Source organism: Asparagus officinalis, chromosome 9, assembly GCF_001876935.1.
Source record: "Asparagus officinalis chromosome 9, Aspof.V1, whole genome shotgun sequence".
In the NCBI taxonomy this organism is placed as follows: domain Eukaryota; kingdom Viridiplantae; phylum Streptophyta; class Magnoliopsida; order Asparagales; family Asparagaceae; genus Asparagus; species Asparagus officinalis.
The window spans coordinates 55,070,696-55,089,716 of record NC_033802.1 but is presented as its reverse complement, the minus strand read 5'-3'; the positions used below and the strand labels follow the sequence as shown (position 1 = coordinate 55,089,716).

At 50.3% G+C, this 19,021-nt stretch overlaps 1 protein-coding gene across 1 annotated transcript; it reads left to right on the top strand.

Moving 5' to 3' along the window:
* On the top strand, window positions 6,594-11,947 carry LOC109824782. The gene is made up of 7 exons (XM_020391424.1): window positions 6,594-6,690; window positions 7,460-7,569; window positions 7,872-10,088; window positions 10,175-10,369; window positions 10,449-10,823; window positions 10,903-11,058; window positions 11,135-11,947. Exons 2-7 carry the CDS (start codon window positions 7,467-7,469, stop codon window positions 11,881-11,883), a joined length of 3,795 nt encoding a protein of 1,264 aa, XP_020247013.1. The 5' UTR covers window positions 6,594-6,690; window positions 7,460-7,466; the 3' UTR covers window positions 11,884-11,947.

Here is a 19,021-nt window from a genome sequence, read left to right as displayed (position 1 = left end):
GCTTTTGTCGTCACGTGTTGACTTTCGTCGTCACGTGTTGACTTTTGTCGCAACGCGCTGTCCGGCGTTGACCTAAGGTTACGCGTTGACCGGCGTCCACCTTAGGGTTTTGAACCGCGTAGGTTGGCTTTTGTCGTCACGTGTTGACTTTCGTCGTCACGTGTTGACTTTTGTCGCAACGCGCTGTCCGGCGTTGACCTAAGGTTACGCGTTGACCGGCGTCCACCTTAGGGTTTTGAACCGCGTAGGTTGGCTTTTGTCGTCACGTGTTGACTTTCGTCGTCACGTGTTGACTTTTGTCGCAACGCGCTGTCCGGCGTTGACCTAAGGTTACGCGTTGACCGGCGTCCACCTTAGGGTTTTGAACCGCGTAGGTTGGCTTTTGTCGTCACGTGTTGACTTTCGTCGTCACGTGTTGACTTTTGTCGCAACGCGCTGTCCGGCGTTGACCTAAGGTTACGCGTTGACCGGCGTCCACCTTAGGGTTTTGAACCGCGTAGGTTGGCTTTTGTCGTCACGTGTTGACTTTCGTCGTCACGTGTTGACTTTTGTCGCAACGCGCTGTCCGGCGTTGACCTAAGGTTACGCGTTGACCGGCGTCCACCTTAGGGTTTTGAACCGCGTAGGTTGGCTTTTGTCGTCACGTGTTGACTTTCGTCGTCACGTGTTGACTTTTGTCGCAACGCGCTGTCCGGCGTTGACCTAAGGTTACGCGTTGACCGGCGTCCACCTTAGGGTTTTGAACCGCGTAGGTTGGCTTTTGTCGTCACGTGTTGACTTTCGTCGTCACGTGTTGACTTTTGTCGCAACGCGCTGTCCGGCGTTGACCTAAGGTTACGCGTTGACCGGCGTCCACCTTAGGGTTTTGAACCGCGTAGGTTGGCTTTTGTCGTCACGTGTTGACTTTCGTCGTCACGTGTTGACTTTTGTCGCAACGCGCTGTCCGGCGTTGACCTAAGGTTACGCGTTGACCGGCGTCCACCTTAGGGTTTTGAACCGCGTAGGTTGGCTTTTGTCGTCACGTGTTGACTTTCGTCGTCACGTGTTGACTTTTGTCGCAACGCGCTGTCCGGCGTTGACCTAAGGTTACGCGTTGACCGGCGTCCACCTTAGGGTTTTGAACCGCGTAGGTTGGCTTTTGTCGTCACGTGTTGACTTTCGTCGTCACGTGTTGACTTTTGTCGCAACGCGCTGTCCGGCGTTGACCTAAGGTTACGCGTTGACCGGCGTCCACCTTAGGGTTTTGAACCGCGTAGGTTGGCTTTTGTCGTCACGTGTTGACTTTCGTCGTCACGTGTTGACTTTTGTCGCAACGCGCTGTCCGGCGTTGACCTAAGGTTACGCGTTGACCGGCGTCCACCTTAGGGTTTTGAACCGCGTAGGTTGGCTTTTGTCGTCACGTGTTGACTTTCGTCGTCACGTGTTGACTTTTGTCGCAACGCGCTGTCCGGCGTTGACCTAAGGTTACGCGTTGACCGGCGTCCACCTTAGGGTTTTGAACCGCGTAGGTTGGCTTTTGTCGTCACGTGTTGACTTTCGTCGTCACGTGTTGACTTTTGTCGCAACGCGCTGTCCGGCGTTGACCTAAGGTTACGCGTTGACCGGCGTCCACCTTAGGGTTTTGAACCGCGTAGGTTGGCTTTTGTCGTCACGTGTTGACTTTCGTCGTCACGTGTTGACTTTTGTCGCAACGCGCTGTCCGGCGTTGACCTAAGGTTACGCGTTGACCGGCGTCCACCTTAGGGTTTTGAACCGCGTAGGTTGGCTTTTGTCGTCACGTGTTGACTTTCGTCGTCACGTGTTGACTTTTGTCGCAACGCGCTGTCCGGCGTTGACCTAAGGTTACGCGTTGACCGGCGTCCACCTTAGGGTTTTGAACCGCGTAGGTTGGCTTTTGTCGTCACGTGTTGACTTTCGTCGTCACGTGTTGACTTTTGTCGCAACGCGCTGTCCGGCGTTGACCTAAGGTTACGCGTTGACCGGCGTCCACCTTAGGGTTTTGAACCGCGTAGGTTGGCTTTTGTCGTCACGTGTTGACTTTCGTCGTCACGTGTTGACTTTTGTCGCAACGCGCTGTCCGGCGTTGACCTAAGGTTACGCGTTGACCGGCGTCCACCTTAGGGTTTTGAACCGCGTAGGTTGGCTTTTGTCGTCACGTGTTGACTTTCGTCGTCACGTGTTGACTTTTGTCGCAACGCGCTGTCCGGCGTTGACCTAAGGTTACGCGTTGACCGGCGTCCACCTTAGGGTTTTGAACCGCGTAGGTTGGCTTTTGTCGTCACGTGTTGACTTTCGTCGTCACGTGTTGACTTTTGTCGCAACGCGCTGTCCGGCGTTGACCTAAGGTTACGCGTTGACCGGCGTCCACCTTAGGGTTTTGAACCGCGTAGGTTGGCTTTTGTCGTCACGTGTTGACTTTCGTCGTCACGTGTTGACTTTTGTCGCAACGCGCTGTCCGGCGTTGACCTAAGGTTACGCGTTGACCGGCGTCCACCTTAGGGTTTTGAACCGCGTAGGTTGGCTTTTGTCGTCACGTGTTGACTTTCGTCGTCACGTGTTGACTTTTGTCGCAACGCGCTGTCCGGCGTTGACCTAAGGTTACGCGTTGACCGGCGTCCACCTTAGGGTTTTGAACCGCGTAGGTTGGCTTTTGTCGTCACGTGTTGACTTTCGTCGTCACGTGTTGACTTTTGTCGCAACGCGCTGTCCGGCGTTGACCTAAGGTTACGCGTTGACCGGCGTCCACCTTAGGGTTTTGAACCGCGTAGGTTGGCTTTTGTCGTCACGTGTTGACTTTCGTCGTCACGTGTTGACTTTTGTCGCAACGCGCTGTCCGGCGTTGACCTAAGGTTACGCGTTGACCGGCGTCCACCTTAGGGTTTTGAACCGCGTAGGTTGGCTTTTGTCGTCACGTGTTGACTTTCGTCGTCACGTGTTGACTTTTGTCGCAACGCGCTGTCCGGCGTTGACCTAAGGTTACGCGTTGACCGGCGTCCACCTTAGGGTTTTGAACCGCGTAGGTTGGCTTTTGTCGTCACGTGTTGACTTTCGTCGTCACGTGTTGACTTTTGTCGCAACGCGCTGTCCGGCGTTGACCTAAGGTTACGCGTTGACCGGCGTCCACCTTAGGGTTTTGAACCGCGTAGGTTGGCTTTTGTCGTCACGTGTTGACTTTCGTCGTCACGTGTTGACTTTTGTCGCAACGCGCTGTCCGGCGTTGACCTAAGGTTACGCGTTGACCGGCGTCCACCTTAGGGTTTTGAACCGCGTAGGTTGGCTTTTGTCGTCACGTGTTGACTTTCGTCGTCACGTGTTGACTTTTGTCGCAACGCGCTGTCCGGCGTTGACCTAAGGTTACGCGTTGACCGGCGTCCACCTTAGGGTTTTGAACCGCGTAGGTTGGCTTTTGTCGTCACGTGTTGACTTTCGTCGTCACGTGTTGACTTTTGTCGCAACGCGCTGTCCGGCGTTGACCTAAGGTTACGCGTTGACCGGCGTCCACCTTAGGGTTTTGAACCGCGTAGGTTGGCTTTTGTCGTCACGTGTTGACTTTCGTCGTCACGTGTTGACTTTTGTCGCAACGCGCTGTCCGGCGTTGACCTAAGGTTACGCGTTGACCGGCGTCCACCTTAGGGTTTTGAACCGCGTAGGTTGGCTTTTGTCGTCACGTGTTGACTTTCGTCGTCACGTGTTGACTTTTGTCGCAACGCGCTGTCCGGCGTTGACCTAAGGTTACGCGTTGACCGGCGTCCACCTTAGGGTTTTGAACCGCGTAGGTTGGCTTTTGTCGTCACGTGTTGACTTTCGTCGTCACGTGTTGACTTTTGTCGCAACGCGCTGTCCGGCGTTGACCTAAGGTTACGCGTTGACCGGCGTCCACCTTAGGGTTTTGAACCGCGTAGGTTGGCTTTTGTCGTCACGTGTTGACTTTCGTCGTCACGTGTTGACTTTTGTCGCAACGCGCTGTCCGGCGTTGACCTAAGGTTACGCGTTGACCGGCGTCCACCTTAGGGTTTTGAACCGCGTAGGTTGGCTTTTGTCGTCACGTGTTGACTTTCGTCGTCACGTGTTGACTTTTGTCGCAACGCGCTGTCCGGCGTTGACCTAAGGTTACGCGTTGACCGGCGTCCACCTTAGGGTTTTGAACCGCGTAGGTTGGCTTTTGTCGTCACGTGTTGACTTTCGTCGTCACGTGTTGACTTTTGTCGCAACGCGCTGTCCGGCGTTGACCTAAGGTTACGCGTTGACCGGCGTCCACCTTAGGGTTTTGAACCGCGTAGGTTGGCTTTTGTCGTCACGTGTTGACTTTCGTCGTCACGTGTTGACTTTTGTCGCAACGCGCTGTCCGGCGTTGACCTAAGGTTACGCGTTGACCGGCGTCCACCTTAGGGTTTTGAACCGCGTAGGTTGGCTTTTGTCGTCACGTGTTGACTTTCGTCGTCACGTGTTGACTTTTGTCGCAACGCGCTGTCCGGCGTTGACCTAAGGTTACGCGTTGACCGGCGTCCACCTTAGGGTTTTGAACCGCGTAGGTTGGCTTTTGTCGTCACGTGTTGACTTTCGTCGTCACGTGTTGACTTTTGTCGCAACGCGCTGTCCGGCGTTGACCTAAGGTTACGCGTTGACCGGCGTCCACCTTAGGGTTTTGAACCGCGTAGGTTGGCTTTTGTCGTCACGTGTTGACTTTCGTCGTCACGTGTTGACTTTTGTCGCAACGCGCTGTCCGGCGTTGACCTAAGGTTACGCGTTGACCGGCGTCCACCTTAGGGTTTTGAACCGCGTAGGTTGGCTTTTGTCGTCACGTGTTGACTTTCGTCGTCACGTGTTGACTTTTGTCGCAACGCGCTGTCCGGCGTTGACCTAAGGTTACGCGTTGACCGGCGTCCACCTTAGGGTTTTGAACCGCGTAGGTTGGCTTTTGTCGTCACGTGTTGACTTTCGTCGTCACGTGTTGACTTTTGTCGCAACGCGCTGTCCGGCGTTGACCTAAGGTTACGCGTTGACCGGCGTCCACCTTAGGGTTTTGAACCGCGTAGGTTGGCTTTTGTCGTCACGTGTTGACTTTCGTCGTCACGTGTTGACTTTTGTCGCAACGCGCTGTCCGGCGTTGACCTAAGGTTACGCGTTGACCGGCGTCCACCTTAGGGTTTTGAACCGCGTAGGTTGGCTTTTGTCGTCACGTGTTGACTTTCGTCGTCACGTGTTGACTTTTGTCGCAACGCGCTGTCCGGCGTTGACCTAAGGTTACGCGTTGACCGGCGTCCACCTTAGGGTTTTGAACCGCGTAGGTTGGCTTTTGTCGTCACGTGTTGACTTTCGTCGTCACGTGTTGACTTTTGTCGCAACGCGCTGTCCGGCGTTGACCTAAGGTTACGCGTTGACCGGCGTCCACCTTAGGGTTTTGAACCGCGTAGGTTGGCTTTTGTCGTCACGTGTTGACTTTCGTCGTCACGTGTTGACTTTTGTCGCAACGCGCTGTCCGGCGTTGACCTAAGGTTACGCGTTGACCGGCGTCCACCTTAGGGTTTTGAACCGCGTAGGTTGGCTTTTGTCGTCACGTGTTGACTTTCGTCGTCACGTGTTGACTTTTGTCGCAACGCGCTGTCCGGCGTTGACCTAAGGTTACGCGTTGACCGGCGTCCACCTTAGGGTTTTGAACCGCGTAGGTTGGCTTTTGTCGTCACGTGTTGACTTTCGTCGTCACGTGTTGACTTTTGTCGCAACGCGCTGTCCGGCGTTGACCTAAGGTTACGCGTTGACCGGCGTCCACCTTAGGGTTTTGAACCGCGTAGGTTGGCTTTTGTCGTCACGTGTTGACTTTCGTCGTCACGTGTTGACTTTTGTCGCAACGCGCTGTCCGGCGTTGACCTAAGGTTACGCGTTGACCGGCGTCCACCTTAGGGTTTTGAACCGCGTAGGTTGGCTCTTGTCATCACGTGTTGATTTTCGTCGCCACGTGTTGACTTTTGACGCAACGCGTTGTCCGGCGTTGACCTAAGGTTACGCGTTGACCGGCGTCCACCTTAGGGTTTTGAACCGCGTGGGTTGGCTCTTGTCATCACGTGTTGATTTTCGTCGCCACGTGTTGATTTTTGACGCAACGCGTTGTCCGGCGTTGACCTAAGGTTACGCGTTGACCGGCGTCCACCTTAGGGTTTTGAACCGCGTAGGTTGACTTGTGGGACTCATCCATATTTTTCAACCGTCGGCGGAGAAAACCAATGTTTGTGGAAACATCGTGGATATGGAAAACAATTCCGGGTACCGGAAAATATCTCGGGGGATCAAAACATCGCGTAGGGGGTTGAAACCCGGGCGAAGCACCCCGGGGTGCCTCGGCAATGCCGAGACACCCTTGGGGGTGTCTCGGCAATGCCGAGACACCCCTAGGGGTGTTTCTCCCCTAGTTTTGTCTTGTTCCTTTTTTTGGCCTCTTGTGCATGGTCCCCCCCTCCTTTATTTTGAATTTCAAGAGAGAACCCCACCCCCAAAACCGAATTCTTTCCCCCCATTTTCGGTTTTCTTTCTTCTTCCTCCCCCTCTTTCCTCCATTGATTTGCTCTTGAGAACCCTTCAATCCCTTAAAAGATTCGGGATTTTGACGGGTACCCATTTGCCGGAATCTTCTCCTCTTTCAAACGAGGGTCTTGGCCTCCATTTCCGAGCCCGAAGGAAAACTCCTTTGACTTGGTAAGTTTTTCTTCACAAACCCCTTATTTTCTTGCAAAGATCATGTCTTTATGCTTGTAATAGATAAGGGTTTATGGATGAAATAAGCATTTGGGGGGTTTTATTGCAAAAACCGAAACTATAGGGGTTTATTTGCAAAATTCGTGGGTCTGAAATTTTGGGGGCTCTTATGCAAACATGAACTGAAATTTGGGAGGCTTGGGTTCGTGTTTGTTTCTTCAAGAAATGGGGGTGCTTTGTGTAAGAGGGTTAAAGAACTGTTTGAGGGGTTTATTTGCAAAACAGTCCCTAAATATTTGGAGGGGCTTATTGTCAAAAGAGCCACGAATTTGGGGCTGAAATCCAAGAAGTTTAAACCCCCGACCCTTGATCGAATTTTTGGTAAAAGCATATGGATGCAAAACCAAAAGTTCATGGAGGGACTTTTATGTAAAATTGACCAAATTCTGCAAAAGGGCTTATTTGCAAAATTTGATCAAAATTATAGGGTACCGGGATGTTCGATGATCAAGTATGATGACCATAACCCGAGTCATACGTGTCCTTGACCTGAATTTGGCCTTGAGCACGAGGGGTATTTTGGGTATTTCACCAAAATTTTCCGCGAAATGACGATTATCGTTTCGCGTGCACGAAATTCGTAGGCTTAATTAGACTTTAACTACAAAATCCTATTTGTTATTAGGATTTCGAGTCCAAGTGCTTAATTTCCCTTCTTCCGATATTTCGTGTATATATATCGTACCTGATGTACTGCTCTTCATTGCAGATTCACGATGTCTCCCCGTCGGTCTCGTCTTTCCGGGAGTCACCCTTGCTCGCAGCATGGCGTGGAGGAGGCTCCTACGACATCATCTCCAGTGACCTCTTGCTTTGGGGGTAAGAATCTTATATATATTTTTTTCTTTTATCCCGGATTGACCTCTCGCGGGTCATGACGGAAGAACCGATACCCCTCCCGCGGGGGTTAAGGTTTCGGACTTGCTTTGCTTAGCCAATTCAAGTCCTCGGTTATATTGGGGCGATCTCGTGTTGCCTTACACCTTATAGGTCGGTATATGTTATCACGGTGTCTACGTGATGACGCATACCGTTCTCCCGGTGTAGGGCACTCGAAATCGAATAATCTCGTCTTGCGTTTATGACATGGATTTTCTGACTCCATCTTTGCTTTGTTGCAGTTGAGTTTCCCGGGGGTAGTCTCCCTCATCATGCCCCTACCGGTTGTAGTAGGGAAGTGTTTTCTTCGGCTTCTGCCAGGCAGATCATCGATCCCCTTCCGCAGTTCGACAGAGATCGCTCAGACGAGTTCTGTCGCTTGATAAAGGATGGAGGGCGTCACTGTTTACGCCAACTTATCACCGATGCTCCTCTCACCGCAGACGCCACTTCTACTGAAGCTTTAAAGAAGCCGGGTTTTCTATTCGGGGATCGCACCGAAGATCCTGCCGCGCTGACTCTTGCTGAGGAGCACTGGCTTACCCTTGACGAGGGAGCTCTTTTATATATCCCCTCTATTCCTCGCCAGTGCTCTTTTACTGACTTGGAGAAACAGGCTGTGGGGCGACAGATGTCCTGGCCTCTTACCAATGCTGTTACACACGTTCAGTGCGGATACATTTCTCATCACAAGAGTCCCGGTTCTCTGGGGTATCAATCCATTTGTGGCCTTCGACCCGGGATCATGGGTCTTGACACTGCACCTCCAGGCGAGGTATCGGCGGCCGCTCTCACCGTGAGGAATCGTTTAGCTCATCTGGGAAGACAATTACCTCGACTGGATTACCGATGTTATGGTTGGGCTTCCTCACTGGCTAAGGGATGGTGGACCCGTTTGACCAGTTATGTTCTGGGACGCTGGGAGAGAGACTTGAAGGGTAGTGGATTATATACGCCCATACGGGCTACTATGTATGGACTTCCCGTTAGCTGCCGTCACTTCTTGGCATTGCTCGAGACATATATGCCTGATAGTAATACCTTCTTGACCAGTGGCGGAGAGCTAGGGTTGGCTCTTCATGAGATGCACCAGGTTTCCGGGCTTTCGATGGGAGATTGCCCGTATCAGGAATACTTCCCTTCTAACCAACAGTTGGAGTGTTTGAAGAAGGATACTCCCGATGTGTATGACACTCTCTGGGACCTCACCTGTCATTATCACACCTGTTTGCTCCAGAGTTCTCCTCCAGCGAAGACGAAGAGGAAGATCAGCTTGAAGCAGTTTGCTGTTTACCTGTTTCCTAACTTGGAGGATGATTCCGAGGAGTCCATACATGAGTTAGGCGTTTTGACCCCTGCCGCTATTAATGAGCTGATGGAGAAGAATGAAACTCATTCTTATACCATTGCTAGTGCCGAGGGGGCTTTTCCGGCCGGGACTAAGTTTCGATCGTTCCTCTATCATGCCCAGAAGTCTATCGATCCTCGGTCTCTGTTAGCTGGCTACCTTGCTCTTTGGCTGAAGAAGTGTGTTGTTCCATATCAGTCTTCAGACGCTCTACCCCTCGAGGTGCTCTTCCCTGCGGTCCAGCTAGCTTATGGGAGGGAGCTTTCTCTGCTTCCAGCGATGGTTGCCAGCATCCATTGCGGGCTTAGGGGTGTAGTTCGTGTTCTTACCCAAGTGGGTTCTAAACCCTCGACTGAGCTTACCTGCCCGAAGGTTGAGCTGCCCTACGCTTATTTGATGGCGTGGTTCGTTCTTCACCGTCCGGACTTGATGTCGGCGCCCAGCGCCGTTGATGTTCCCGTTCCTTTCCTACAGCTGTTGGAGGAGAGTAGATGGGTTGGGAAGAAATTTGAAGATGTACAAAAAGAACTTCGAGTTCGCAGGAACTGGGAGTTCTTCAAATGCTTCCCTCGCTTTTCGGGACGTTATGGCGAGGAGTTGACTGATATGGAGAAACCCCGAACTAACCGGACTGCTCTCGACGTCGGTTGTTTCCGCTGGTTGGTGAACATCCGAGTCGGGTATCTTGTTCTCCGGGTGAAGGACCGCTGCCACATAGAGCCTTACCTTCCCTGCCGTTTCGCACGTCAGTTTGGCTATGACCAACTATACGTTGGGAATCCGAGTCGTAGTTTGCGTGTTGAGGGAGGACTCGTTGACGGCGTACGGGCGTGGTTATGGACCATGGTTGGCTGCACCGGGGCTCAGTTTGCTCTTCCCTCCTATAAACGCAAGCCGATGATTACCTTCCTCAGCTGTAAATGGTTCCTCTCTGCCGATGAATCCATAAGTGTGAGGAGTCTTTCGGAACTAGAATCCGATCACTTGGTTCAATCTGCTATGATGGCTGCTCGCAGGGCTGAGCCTGCTCAGAGACAGAGGAAGAAGTCCACCGGAATTCCCGAAGGGGAGTATGCAGATATAGATACCGACCAAGCAGAACTTGATACAGGTTTGTCATGCTCTTTGATCCTCTTTCTCGACTTCAATTGGTATTGGCGAAAGATCTGGTTCATGAGATGATTCTTGTTGTTTCAGGTGGGGTAGCCGACGACCATGGGTCGCTCGCTTCCCGTCGTGCGAAATCCAAGTTTGGTGGCCAAACTTCGCATGACCGCCCCGTTGGTTCTATGAGGGGTGATCCTTCGAAAAGGAAAAAGATTGCCCATAAACCTCATGTTGATCAGCGCTCCCATGGGGTAGATTCAGGAGGCTTTGCCGACGGGGAGGAAGGTAACATTTTGTTGTACCCACTTTTATTGCTTTAAGATGATTTACCTTCCGGGATCCCTGATCCTGTTTCATAATTCAGGGTTCTTCGAGGAGGGCGAGCTTCCACCAGGTCCGGTATTCTCTGGGGCTGACAACATGGACTGCTTCATGCAGCAGGTGTGCGACGCCCTTCGTGATGGCTCCCTGGGCATTGATCTGAACATCGATCTTGGGCAGGCAGATGGTGTTGATCCCACCGGTTCATTTTCAGATATACCTACATCCGGTGCTGCAGGTGTTGCGACAGAAGGGCCAGACGGGGATGGGGCCTCCCCTATTGCAGATTTCGAAGAGCAGGGATATGTTCCTGCACCGGTCTTCCCGAGACCTGACTCTGGACTGTTAGCCGATATGTTAGCTGAACAAGCTCCCACCGGGACTGTGAGACCACTCTTTGAGAGTGATTCATCCACAGGTATATATCCAATTTCCTCTCTTCTTTGCTTGTCTCAGTCTCCATTTTGACTAATAAAGAAGTGCAACTATATGACCAGGCGCTGTACCTGATTCTGCTATAGCTTCGGGTGTTTTCCCGCCTTCGCCTAATACGACTGACTTGCCCACGAGGGTTGATATACCTTCCATGAGCATTCCTGTCGTTACTTCGGAGCCTGTCGAACCCCAACCCGAGGGGATTTCCGCCGGTATAGGTATACCTCGAATTTCCCTTAGGGTCTTTTCGATTGTATTTAATAGTTTCTTGACCTCCCATACTGCTGCTTGCAGGTTCTCGACCGTCTCTATATGAGCAGGTCCATGCTCTCTTGGCCGATACCAATCCAGATGGGGATGTCTTCCGCACTGACCTCGGCTTCTTTACTGCCTTTTATAACGGCGTGATTGATAAGCTTCTGCACAGAGGGTCTTCTTTTGATCAGTTCAGGCGTTCCTTCTCCCGTCACATGATGATGATGAGGGAAGAGGGATATCCGGATTTGGCCGATTCCTTTACAGCTGATTTCGCTGCCCTGGAGTCAGAGATTCGAGAGCTGAGGGAGTTGAAGGCTGGTGGAGCTCCCTCTTTTGCATCTTCTCAGGTGGAGGATAGGTTGACGCAGTGGCATGAACTGCGATCTTCCGTTGGCAGCGAGCTTCGATCACGTGAGCGCACTGTCGAGCAGCTGATGGCCTCTCTGGCGAGGAAAGACACCAGCAGAGCTGAGTTAGTGAGCTCCTTAGATTCCACTCGTGCAGAGATAGCTAGACTGAAGGAGGCCTTGGAACGCGCCGAAGAATCTGCCGCTACCATTTCTGAGGAACTGGTTGGGTTGGAGCGTTCTCGTGAATGGACACTCGACAGGCTGGGATCAGTGCAGGAGGGGTTGATGAAGCTACGACACGAAGCCGCAGAGGTTCTCAACAGTTCCGAAGATTCTGTCCGAGCTAGCCTGCAGGCGGAGTTCGAGCAGGACTATATGGACAGGCTCTCTGGTTTAGAGTCTCATATTCTTAGCCGTCGGTTGCCTTCGGACTAACGAGCTTTTGTTGTATGCTTTTGACTTGATTTATTAATAGAAAATCCGCATTTGCTTCTTTTGTGTTTTCTCTGTATCTCTTCCGAATGACAGATTTATGGGATTTTTGGCAAACCCCCAGCCATCAACGGGTTTGAGGTGCCTTTACCGATTACCGTTTGAATCGGGCTAGCATGCGGATTGTCGAAATCCGTTCCGCATGTAACGTTGTGCTGAGAGAGTAAACTCTCTGAGGCTTTGTGCTATGATCTTGAATACATAGGCTTCGTCTTTCTCACGGGAATAGACTACCCGGCAACGCGTGTTAGGCGTTGACTTTGGGGTTTTTGGCAAACCCCCAGCCTTCAACGGGTTTGATGTGCCTTTACCGATCACCGTTTGAATCGGGCTAGCATGCGGATTATCGAAATCCGTTCCGTATGTAACGTTGTGCTAAAGGAATGAACTCCCTTAGACTTGCTGCTACGACTTCGAATACGTAGACTTTGCCCTTGTTACGGGAATAGGCTACCCGGCAACACGTGTTAGGTGTTGACTTATCCCTACTTAGGATTCGGGATAAAATTCCCCACGCACCAAGTGCGCGGATTGGAAGTTGAAAGTTGTGTCAAAATAGGAGAGGAAGAATTTTATATTCTATCTCCCGCTGGAAAGGAAACTTGAGGTGGGATTCCCCACCCCCAGTATCTGGAAGGATGAACTGGGAATGGGATCTCCACTCCGAGCACCCGGAATGATGAACTGGGAGTGGGGTCGCCACTCCGAGCATCGGAAAGGTCCGAGGAGAGGAAGAATTTTATATTCTATCTCCCGCTGGAAAGGAAACTTGAGGTGGGATTCCCCACCCCCAGTATCTGGAAGGATGAACTGGGAATGGGATCTCCACTCCGAGCACCCGGAATGATGAACTGGGAGTGGGGTCGCCACTCCGAGCATCGGAAAGGTCCGAGGAGAGGAAGAATTTTATATTCTATCTCCCGGTGGAAAGGAAACTCGAGGTGGCACACCCCCAGAATCCGAAAGGCTCAAACGACCCTAACTGTCGTAAGGTTTGGTCATTTGACTCTGAAGAGGAAGAATTTTATATTCTATCTTCAGCTGGAAAGGAAACTCGAGGTGGCACACCCCCAGAATCCGAAAGGCTCAAACGACCCTAACTGTCGTAAGGTTTGGTCATTTGACTCTGAAGAGGAAGAATTTTATATTCTATCTTCAGAACTGGAGAGGAAGAATTTTATATTCTATCTCCAGCAAAAGAGGGAAACTCGAGGTGGGATCTCCACCTCCAGAATCCGCAGGATGAAACTAGAAGTGGGATCTCCACTCCGAGAATCGGAAAGTTCAAACGACCCTAACTGTCGTAAGGTTTGGTCATTTGAACAAAAGATGACTCGGTCTTAGTCTCGACCAGGGTAAGTTGTGACTAAGCGAGGGTTCGAGATGACCCTAACTGTCGTAAGGTTTGGTCATTCGGGAGTTTGAAAGTGGACCTCTCGTTCATTGAAGGAATCGAGAGGGGACTTTGGCTTTGGTCCTAACTGTCGTAAGGTTTGACCAAGTGGGAAATTTGGAACGATCACAACTACGTGAAAGTTTGACCGCCCGATTTGTGGACCTCTCGTTCGTTGAAGGAATCGAGAGGGGACTTTGGCTTTGGTCCTAACTGTCGTAAGGTTTGACCGAGTGAGGAATGTGTGGCGAAGACTATGAGTAATCGAACACCAATGAAAGTTTTGTGAGGGAAAATTAATCCCTCGAATGATTGGATCTCATCTGATGAGGGTTAGAGTCTGACAAACTAGAACATTCGGGGTTCGAATGTGGACTTCTTGTTCATCTCTCTTATACCGACCAGGTTATCCCTAAGAATACCCCAATGTGGTATTCTTCCGGGAACTTCCCGATACATCAGCTCCTTCTGAAAGGTGCTAAGGATAGTACCTCTTCAGGAATTTGCCATTTATTGGCATCATCAGCCGATCACCATCTTTGGTGACTAGGCGATAGGCGCCGTTTGAGTAGACTGTTTCTACTACGAACGGTCCTTCCCATTTGGGCTCGAACTTGCCCTTCTTCTTGGAGCTCAGGTTCATAGGATGTCTTTCAGTTAAGACCAAATCCCCTTCCTTAAAACTCCTTTGTCGAACCTTTTTGTCGAAGGCTCGAGAAATTCTGGCTTGGTAGAACTCGATATGCTGTTGAGCCTCCAGGCGCTTTTCATCGAGCATCTCGAGTTCTTCGAGGCGCTTTTGATGCTGTTCTTCGGTCGTCATTTGGGTTGTAAGGGCGATCCGAAGAGATGGAATTTGAACTTCCAAAGGGAGAACGGCTTCACATCCATATACTAATGAATACGGGGTTGCACCGGTTGGTGTACGTACCGTGGTACGATAGGCCCATAGTGCTGCACCGAGCTTGTCATCCCAATCTCGCTTGTTACTTTTCACAAGCTTTGACAAAAGTTTTATGATAGTCTTGTTGAAGGCTTCAGCTAATCCATTTGCTGTGGGATTATAAGCCGTTGATGAGATGTCCTGAATTTTGAATTTTTCGCAGAACCTTATGAAGGCGTTGCTGACAAACTGAGGACCATTGTCATGTATGATTCGTCTTGGAACACCATGCCTGTAAATGATGTGGTGCTTGATGAATCCAATGACGTTGCTCGTCTTAACTTCTCTGAGTGGAATTGCTTCAGCCCATTTGGAGAAGTAATCGGTAATCGCCAGGATGAACCGGTCGCCTTTGATCGAAGGGGGATTTATAGGACCAACAATGTCCATTCCCCAAGTCTCGAACGGCCAAGATGTTACCGAGGGATGCAGATGCTCCGGAGGTTGGTGCATATAATTCGCATGTACTTGACACGCATGACACTTCCGGGCATATGTGATTGCTTCGCTCATCATGTGAGGCCAGAAATATCCCATTCTTCTGATGCGATCATAAAGCTTGGGGCCAGGCTCGTGCGCGCCACACTCCCCTTCATGTGCCTCTCTAAGCACTTCTTGGGCTTCTTTGGTTGATAGGCAACGCAATATCAGCCCATCGTACCCCCTGCGGTATAGCGTTCGATTCTCTGTATTGTAGTAGAATCTGGGTGCTCTTCGCCGGATTGACTCTCTTTCCTTCACATCTTCTGGCAAGATTCCATGCAAGACGTAGTCGATGATGGGGAAACGCCAATCTCGTGGTTCGAACTCGATTTGAGTAGCGTGTACCTCTTGAACTTCTTCTTCCTCGGCATCTTCACTGTAAAGCGGCACTAGGAGTTGGTGAGTTCTTACCGTAACAAACTGCTCTGTTTCGGGAGGCTGCGCTAGTGACACGGCCAATGCGGCCAACGCATCTGCATAGGTATTCTGTAGCCGTGGAATATGTTCGATGAAGAATCCTTCAAATGATTCCGCTATCTCCACTGCCATCTTATGGTATGGAATTAAATCCTGACTTCGGACTTCATATTCTCCTTGGACTTGCTTGACTATTAGTTGAGAATCGCCGAAGGCTTCGAGATACTCAACCCCCAGCTCCTTAGCGAAGTTGAGTCCAATAATCAGTGCATTATACTCTGCCACATTATTTGAACATGGCTTGGTTAATGAATAGGCTCGGGGCATCACGTGTTTTCCTGGGGAAACTAAGACCACTCCAACCCCGGAGGAGACCTTAGAACGTCCAGGAGTATCTGTGACAAGAGCTGCTCGAGAGGCGCCATCGAAGTATAAACGCCACACTTGTTGGTGTGAAGTTGCGTTGACCTCGTGGGTTTCATCAGGTAGGTCGTCGTATATCTCGGCAGGATCCGTAGTTGGATTAGCTGCGAGGAGATCGCATATGGCCTGTCCTTTGACCGACTTCTGTTGCTTGAAATGCAAGTCGTATTGGGACAAGAGTAAGGCCCATTTTGCTAACCGCCAGCTCATGGAAGCGGGTTGAGTCATGAATACTCGAACCGGATTAACTTTAGAGATGACGTAAATGGTCTGCCCGACCAGATAATGTCGCATCTTCTGAATGGCGAACACCAAGGCGAGGCATTCCCTCTCAATCATAGGATATCGAGACTCGGCGCCCACCATGGTTCGGCTCAAGTAATACACTGCCTGCTCGTGACCGTTATCGTCATCTTGTGCAAGCAATGCACTTAATGAATGGCTCGTCGCCTTGACATAAATCAAGAACGGTTTGCCCGATTTCGGTGCAACGAGTACGGGAGGTTTTGAGAGATATTCTTTAATGCTCTCGAATGCTTTCTGACAAGCTTCATCCCATACAAATGATACGCCCTTCTTTGCGAGCTTGGAGAATGGCTGGCATTTTCCTGAGAGGTTCGAAATGAACCGACGGATATAAGCCAATCGCCCCTGCAATCCTCTGAGCTCCCTGAGGTTTCTCGGAGGTTGTAATTCATTGATCGCCTTTACCTTATCAGGATCGATGTGGATACCTTTGGTGGTGACGACGAATCCCAGGAATTTTCCACTCGACATTCCGAGGAAAGACTTGGTAGGATTCATCTTCAACTGATGGGCTCGCATTAAGTCGAACATGGTCTTTAAGTCTTTGATGTGATCCTTTTTATCACGACTTTTCACGACCAGATCATCTACGTAGCATTCAACAGTCTTTCGGAGATGATCCTGAAAGATCTTTGACATAGCTCGTTGATATGTAGCACCTGCGTTCTTTAAGCCGAAGGGCATAACTGTGTAACAGAAGACACCGAGGGGCGTTCTGAATGCGGTGTGCTTTTCATCATCCGGATGCATCTTTATCTGGTTATAACCAGAGAAACCATCCATGAAAGACATCCTCTCGAACCCACACGTATTGTCGATGATGACATCCGTGATGGGGAGGGGAAAATCATCTTTTGGGCAAGCAGTGTTGAGATCCCGAAAGTCGATACAAATCCTGACTTTCCCGTTCTTCTTAAGGACTGGGACAATATTGGCTAGCCATTCTGGATGTTGCTCCTCTCGAACGAAGCCCGAGTCAATAAGCTTCTTGACCTCGGATTCGATCGCCTCCATCATTTGCGGACGAAACCGTCTTTGTTGTTGTTTGACTGGTTTGGCATCCATCTTGATATTGAGACGATGTACTGCTACGTTCGGGTCGAGTCCTGGCATGTCTTCATAATTCCAGGCGAACACGTCAATGTACTCCTTGATAAGAGAGATTAACTCTTCTTTCTCATCGGGTAGAAGACTATCGCTAATGAATATCGGTTTAGGATTTTCCTCAGTTCCCATATTCACCTGGAGTACTTGATCTTCGGTAGGAGGCTCTCTTTGCTCGAACCTATCACCATACTGCATGTTTAGGTGGTGAACCCAAGGATCTTCCCATGTTGGCATCTGGTCGTCTTCCTCTATTGCGGTAGGATCGACCGTGACCATATTTGACATCAACCTTTTGAACGTCTCGCCAAGGCTAGTGTCGGAACCCCCAGCCGAAGAGTCGGAAGAGTACCCGTTTCTAGCCTTGTTAGCGATCTGATCAATGATTTGCCAGCAACATTCGTCGTCGGACGAGGAGACGTAGCCGAGACCTCTTTTATAGCGATAATAATCGTCGGGTTTTCCCTTCGGTACATAGGCCATTCGAGGTGGAACTCGTGGGCCTCGACCAAAGAAAAGACCTTCTCCGAGTGTGAAGTCATACCCATACTTTTCCATCATATCGCGCGCTTTTGCGTCATATCTGAATAGATGAGGGGCAGGTTTATCTTCATCGTCTTCTTCTTCTACGAAGTGATCAGGTATCGGAGCTTCTTTTCCTTTGCCGTAGACGACTTCTTTTCCACTCCATTTTCCCGCGGGGATGACAAGCGTCGCTCCGCATGGATCTTGTACCTGCTTTTTCGTCATGCAAAATGATTGAAGAGGCATGTACAAATCAGGGTTATCATAAAGCTTTTTAGTGACATTATCAAGACACATCGAATACTCTAAATCATCGTTTATTGATAGTTCTTCGGCAAGTTGCCAATTACAACTATTCTCCGATGATTCTTCATCATCAAGATTGATTACAATGGGTACAATGTCATTAAGTACAAAACCACCATCATAATCAAACCTAGTTTCGGTATCAGCTTCATCTCCGCTGTCCGTTCCTTGGGCCGGTGATTCAGTATCGGATTCAGCGCCGTATAGAAGGGAATCGGTGAAATAGTTTTCCAATCCCTTAAACGGTTGCTTATCCGCGACCACCGTCTTGACTTCATTATTTGAGTCCACGTACTTGAGGCATTAATGCAGAGTTGACGGAACTATAAGGTTACCGTGGATCCAAGGTCGACCCAACAGTAAGTTATAGGATGTTTCTGCATCAATTACATAGCAAGTAACTTCTGATTTTAAATCCCCGATCTGGCATTTGATTCGAATCTTCCCCAAGGGTCTAGACCCGCTGGTGTTAAATCCGTAAATCGTAGTGCCAGTGGAGGCTAATTTGCTTGTCGGGATTCCGAGATGATGCATCAATCGGAATGGCATGATGCTAACAGCAGAACCCGGATCAACTTGGATCCGGTTGACTGTGCTGGAGCCAATGTGCCCTGTGAAATACAAAGGCCGATCATGCTTCGAGTTCTTCGTCTGCATGTCTTCCTTGGTGAAAGAGATGCATGGAAAATGTTGCGCCGCGAGATTGCAATGCTGAGCTGACGGCTCTGGTCCTTCAGGAGATGGCTTGATTCGAGGTAGAAAAGCTTCAGAATCGCTCAAGGCCTCTTGTAATGCTTTCCTTGTATCTTTGGACAGACGCAATAACTCGTATAGGGTTATCCTAGCCGGGATATTGGCTAACTGCGCCATGATGTCATAGGGTTATCCTAGCCGGGATATTGGCTAACTGCGCCATGATGTCAAAATGGGGCGGAGAGCTTGCATTTCCCGGTTTGTCTCTCCCAATCGGGTGATTGAATCGAGACTGCCTCGGGTTTTGAGCTTCTTGACGTAAAGGCTCTTTTCCTTTCTCCTTCTGCTGGACTTTCTCTGTAGCTACAGGCGTTGTTGGGGGAATTGCTGCTATTCCCAGTTCTGCCAATGTCTTGGTTTAGGAGGGGTTTTGGTACCTAATTGCTCGGAAGCATCTGGGTACTTGTAGTGATACTCATTCCCGCTCC